Below are 6,405 nucleotides of genomic sequence, written 5' to 3'. Positions count from 1 at the left end.
TAAGGAGAGAGGGAAAGAGAGAGGAGAGTGGAAAGACTTGAGGCGAGAGAGGAAAGTGGAGAAGGATCGAGGGGGCGAGAGAGGTACAGAGAGTTCACTGAGGGGATAAAAGAGTGGAGAACAGAGAGAGGGACAGAGAGRGGATAAAAAAAGAGGGGGATGATGGCATGACGTCCCYTCCTCTCTCGCAGTGACATGCCACTCTTCTTCTGGTCCAAATGGTCTGACTCATCAATGTGCTCTGACTTACCACACAAGCAGCATTCCAATTAACTATCCATCAGACCCCATCAATGCCACAATAACACTCCTAGTAATGGATGTAGTGACGTGGCGGCTAGGGAAGTGAAAACATGTTTTTCTCTACATCTCTCTTTGTCCTTGTGGTTCAGTAGCTACATTCTTTGTAGCTTTGGGGATGTTGTTTGGATCACTCAGACAGTGAGGGAGATCGTTGAAGTGCTCCTTCTGGAAGGGAAATTGAGGCTGCAGAGCGGATGTTCTTTAGCGTTAGCCGCTGGCTGCCCAAGGCTAATTCACATACAGGTAACTGCCAAAATAAAGGAAMCACTAACATAAAGTGTCTTAATGGCATTGGGCCACCACCAGCCGCCAGAACAGCTTCAATGTGCCTTGGCATAGATTCTTCAATTGTCTGGAAGTCTATTGAAGGGATGCGTCACCATTCACAAGAAATTCCATAATTTGGTGTTTTGTTGATGGTGGTGGAAAACGCTGTCTCAGGCGCCACTCCAGAATCTTTCCCGTAAGTGTTCAATTGGGTTGAGGTATGGTGACTGAGACACACACACACACACACACACACACACACACACCACACACACACACACACACACACACACACACACCACACACACCACACACACACACACACACACACCAGTTGTTTTGTAACTATTGTGGGCTTGACTGGCATAACTTCCGAATAGCCCATCTCAAGTATTCATTTTGATCCCACGCTTTCAGAGGAAGTCACAACAGAAGGAGCAGATTTGTTTTTCATGGAGGAGTTTTGTCTCTCTGATCGTGATGAGAGAGATAATTATCGKAGTCTTGGAGTATTCTGTGGACAGATGTAACAACAGTCTCAGTGTACGTCAAGACACACTAACTGAGACCAATGGGAGATGACGGTACGCTGCAGACTTGGTTTGTCTCACTTTTAACAAACCTAGCAACACTCTTAGAAAAAAAGGTGCTATCTAGAACTGAAAAGGGTTCTTCGGCTGCCCCCATAGGAGAGCCCTTTGAAGAACCTTTTTGGTTCCAGGTAGAACCATTTTGGTTCCAAGTAGAACCCTTTCCACAGAAGGTTCTACGTGGAACCCAAAAGAGTTCTACCTCAAACCAAAAAAAGGTTTCTACCTGGAACCAAAAAGGGTTCTCCTATGGGGACAGCCGAATAACCTTTTTGGAACCCTTGTTTTCTTTTTACTCCAGAAACACTCTGCAAAATAACCCTCTTMATCTTTCTCCGTTTCAAGGTGACATATTTGGACATACCAGTTTTGTCGCAGGTGTAAAATAATCCTGCAGCAGGAGCATTTGATTATATATACAATATTTCTTGATCATTTCTAACGGGAAATACATTTTGATAGGCTGCAGTGGGCTATAGTTTAGGTCCTGCATTTCAGATACACTTGTATGTCGTAGTGGAGACCAATATATCTTGTGTTATTAAGCTATATAAAACAGTTGTTGATGTGTAYGGCTGCATTGCAGGTACATTTTTGTACATTTRAATGTCGCAGTAGTAGGAAATGTAATTCTGTYTGGTGCTTTAGCGCTTGAGCGAGCAAGGATTGTGAATTTTTTTGTGAATTTATGTAAATCACAAAGCTCATTTGAATTTCCTGCAGCGCAGGAAAATTATCTTCGACAACAGAGTGTTTGGTTTTCGCCAGACATAATGGGACCCATGTTGTTCAAAAAGTTATACTTTTGTTATACATCTGTCCGTAGAACATCCTCCCAAGAGTCTTGATGATCATCCAGGTGCTTCCAGGTGCTTTTTGTCAACTTTTTGGATGAGATGGGTCCYCTTATGTCTCGTGAAAACCAAACACTGCATTCCACAGTAAGAACCTCATACCGAAGGTCAAGCGTGGTGGTGGTAGTGTGATGGTTTGGGGATGCTTTGCTGCCTCAGGAACAGGACGACTTGCCTTAATAGAAGGTACCATGAATTCTGCTCTGTATCAGATAATTCTACAAGAGAATGTCAGGTCATCCGTCTGTAAGCTGAAGCACAGCTGGGTCATGCAGCAAGACAATGATCCAAAACACACAATCAAGTCTACATGAAAATGGTTAAAAAGCAACAAATTAGAAATTTTAGAATGGCCTAGTCAAAGTCCAGACCTAATCCCAATTGAGATGTTGTGGCAGGCTGTGAAATGAGCAGTTCAGGCTTAGAAAAACACAAATGAAGGCCTCCCAAGTGGAGCAGAGGTCTAAGACACTGCGATGAACCAGAGATCCTGGTTCAAGTCCGGACTCTGTTGCAGCCGGCCGCGACCGGGAGACCCATGGGGTGGCGCGCAATTGTCCCAGCGTCGTCCGGGTTAGGGGAGGGTTTGGCCGGCAGGGATGTTCTTGTCCCAACTTGCACTAGCGACTCCTGTGGTGGGTCCGGGCGCAATGCACGCTGACACGGGCGCCAGGTGTACAGTGTTTCCTCCGACACATTGGTGTGGCTGGCTTCCGGGTTAAGTGGGCATGTGTCAAGAAGCAGTGTGGCTTGGCTGGGTTGTGTTTCGGAGGACTCACTGCTCTTGRACTTTGCCTCTCCCGAGTCCATACGGGAGTTGCAGCGATGGGACAAGACTGTAACTACCAATTGGATACCACAAAATTGGGGAGATAAAGGGGTGTAAAAAAACACACACAAAAAATACACAAATGCCGCTGAGTTAAGGCAGTTCTGCATGGGAGAGTGGGCCAAAATTCCTCCACAGCAACGTGAGAGACTGATCAACAACTACAGRAAACATTTGGTTACAGTCATTGCAGCTCAAGGTTTTAAGGGGGCAATTAATTTCTCACACAGGGGAATTGGGTCTTGCATAACTTTGTCAATTAAATAAATAAAATATGTATATTTTTGGGGGGTTATTTGTAAACTCAGGTTCCCTTTATCTAATATTAGGTTTGGGTTGAAGATCTGATAACATTCAGTATCAAAGATATGCAAAAATAGAGAAAATCAGAAATAGGGGGCAAATACTTTTTCACGGCTCTGTATAAGCACTTCATTGGGCTATTATTACGTAACATTAAGGCATGTTGCTTATTTAGAGGTAGCAAWAGGAGCCTCACAGGTTGACGTATCATGGCGACAGGGAGCCTTGGATCTCACCCTGCGAGGGCCAGGCAGGGTAGCAGACATTAGGACACTCATCATGATGTGACATAAAATGGTGTGATGCTGGGAGATGGGAGTGGAGCCCTTTTAACAGGCGACTTCTTCCCCTGTAGAGAGTTGAGTCATGGTTGAGTCGTGTGGATTCTCTTCTTTAGTGCTATCCATCATTAAACGGCTCCCGAACCGGTGGGAGGAATATATCACAATTTAGTGCGATGGGATGCCGTTGTCATTTAGGAGGGGTTTGAGATCCGAAAAATTKTATGCCGCAGTATACATCTGTCCAATGTATAATTTCAGGACTAATAGAATGTAGGTTAATCTAAGTGTTTCGTCTCTATCTGCAGAAACGGGAGAGAGGCCATGTGTTATTTGACAAAGTGTGTGAGCAGCTCAACCTCCTGGAAAAGGACTACTTTGGCATCACATTCCGGGACATCGAAAACCAAAAGGTGRAATTTGTCTTGTTGATTTTGCTGTGTAATTAGGGGTGTTTTGAACATGTTTTGACGTGAATTAACACTGTCCTCTTGAACTCTTGAACCAGAACTGGTTAGACCAATCCAAGGAGATGAAGAAACAGATCAGAGGTGTGTAGAATATGGGTTTTTGAACGTTATTTCTCTGCGTGGTTTGAAAGTTAGCCAGCATGCTAGTTACTCAGGCTTAAAGGCACAATCTGGGTTATTTCCTGCTGTTCAATGGTCATTTCAATTAAATGTTTGTTTTTGTATGCTGCAGGAGCCACCTGGAATTTTTCATTCAATGTGAAGTTCTACCCTCCAGAYCCTGCCCAGCTGTCTGAGGATATTACAAGGTTACACTTTCTATAGTTCCACTTTCGGGATATACACTGAGTATACAAAACATTAAGGACACTTGCTCTTTTCATGACATAGACTGAACAAGTGAATCCARGTGAACTTCAATCACTGTAGATGAAGGAGAGGAAACAGGTTAGAGAAGGATTTTTAAGCCTTGAGTGAATGGGCAAGACAAAAGATTGAAGTGGCTTTGAACGGGGTATGGTAGTAGGTGCCAGTCACACCGGTTTGTGTCAACAACTACAACGCTGCTGGGTTTTTCACACTCAACAGTTTTCTGTGTGTAACAAGAATGATCCAGCACCCAAATGACATCCAGCCAACTTGAMTCAACTGTGGGAAGCATTGGAGTCAACATGGGCCAGCATCCCTGTGGAACGCTTTCGACACCTTGTAAAATCGACGAATTGAGGCTGTTCTGAGGGGAAAAGGGGATGAAACGTTTATTTATTTATTTTGACCCCTTTTTCTCCSCAATTTTGTGGTATCCAATTGGTAGATACAGTCTTGTCTCATCGCTGCAACTCCCGTACGGACTCGGGAGAGGYGAAGGTCGAGAGCCGTGCGTTCTCCTAAACACAACCCARYCARGCCRCACTGCTTCTTCACACAATGCTCACTTAACCCGGAAGCAAGCCACACCAATGTGTCGGARGAAACACGGTACACCTGGCGACCGTGTCAGCGTGCACTGCGCCCGGCCCGCCACAGGAGTYGCTAGTGCGCGATGGGACAAGAACATCCCTGCCGGCCAAACCCTCSCCTAACCCAGACGACGCTGAGCCAATTGTGYGCCGCCACATGGGTCTCCCGGTCGCRGCCGGCTGCGACAGAGCCTGGACTCGAACACAGAATCWCTAGTGGCACAGCTAGCCTTAGACCACTGCACCACTCRGGAGGCCGGGGGGATGAACCTTAATATTAGGAAGGTGTTCGTAATGTTTGGTATACTCAGTGTATATAAGCATAATAACACATTTAAAAAAATGTATCAATGAAATACTGTGCTGTGTGCATTTTATTTTCAATGACCTCTTTCTCGCTTTCTCGCTCTTTCTCTCTTTCTCTTTTTTTTCTCCCTTTCTCTCACACTTTTTTCTCTCCTCATGACACAAACTCCATCCCTCACTCTCCTTTCTCTTTCCTCACCCCTCTCTATCTGTCCCTCGCCCTCTCATCCCTTTCTCTCCCCTTCCAGATATTACCTGTGCCTCCAGTTGAGGGATGACGTGGTGTCTGGGCGTCTGCCATGCTCTTTCGCCACCCACACGGTGCTGGGATCCTACACGGTTCAATCAGAGTTGGGGGACTACGATCTCGAGGAGTCTGGGACGGACTACGTCAGCGAGTTCCGCTTCGCCCCCAACCAGACCAAGGAGCTGGAGGAGAAGGTCATGGACCTGCACAAAAAYTACAAGTTAGTCTGTCTGTTGAGAACTACACTTAGAAGAAAGGGTTCTTCATCAGTTCCCATACGAGAACCCTTTTTGGTTCCAGGTAAAACTCTTTTGGGTTCCACGTAGAACMTTCTATGGAAAGGGTTCTACGTGGAACTCAAAAGGGTTCTAGCTGGAACCAAAAGGGTTCTACCTGGTACCTAAAAGGTTCTTCAAASGGTTCTCCTATCGGGACAGCCCTTTTCGGTTCTAGATAGCACCTTTTTTTCTAAGAGTGTAGAAGTCAGTCTGGTTGTCTGTCCATCTGTCTCTCTGTCTCTCTAGAACTACAAGTCAGTCTGGTTGTTTGTTCGTCTGTCTCTCTAGAACTACAAGTCAGTCTGGTGGTCTGTACATGTGTCTGTCCGTCTGTCTAATGGAAGAGAAGGTCATGGTCTCAAAAACCCATACAAAAAGCTGTGTCTTTATCTCTCCAGAGGAATGACGCCAGCTGACGCTGAGATGCACTTCCTGGAAAATGTGAAGAAGCTTTCCATGTACGGAGTTGACCTGCACCATGCCAAGGTAAAGTGGCCTAATTCAACTTTGACAAAACAGGCTACCTGTTACTGACCCCAACCCTGTTGTTTTTTTTTTCAAAATGCCTGCCCTGTCATGAATTGAAAAAGCCCTATTGTTATGACCTGCATGATGCTGCCTGGTTCCCTGTCCTTTGACCCCCAGCAGCTGCATGATGCTGCCTGGTTCCCTGTCCTTTGACCCCCAGCAGCTGCATGATGCTGCCTGGTTCCCTGTC

General features: G+C 45.7%; 1 protein-coding gene across 1 annotated transcript in view; it reads left to right on the top strand.

Moving 5' to 3' along the window:
- The window catches only part of LOC111972782 (band 4.1-like protein 3), a 93,376-nt gene that overhangs the window by 39,566 nt on the left and 47,405 nt on the right, over positions 1-6,405 (top strand). Inside the window, 5 exon segments of the mRNA XM_070446602.1 lie at positions 3,736-3,840; positions 3,936-3,978; positions 4,130-4,205; positions 5,411-5,629; positions 6,086-6,173. Coding sequence (XP_070302703.1) covers positions 3,736-3,840; positions 3,936-3,978; positions 4,130-4,205; positions 5,411-5,629; positions 6,086-6,173 — 531 coding nt within the window.

The sequence above is a fragment of the Salvelinus sp. IW2-2015 genome, linkage group LG14 (genome assembly GCF_002910315.2).
Source record: "Salvelinus sp. IW2-2015 linkage group LG14, ASM291031v2, whole genome shotgun sequence".
Lineage (NCBI taxonomy): Eukaryota > Metazoa > Chordata > Actinopteri > Salmoniformes > Salmonidae > Salvelinus > Salvelinus sp. IW2-2015.
Note: the sequence above shows the minus strand (reverse complement) of the source record. Positions and strands in the feature narration are given on the sequence as shown.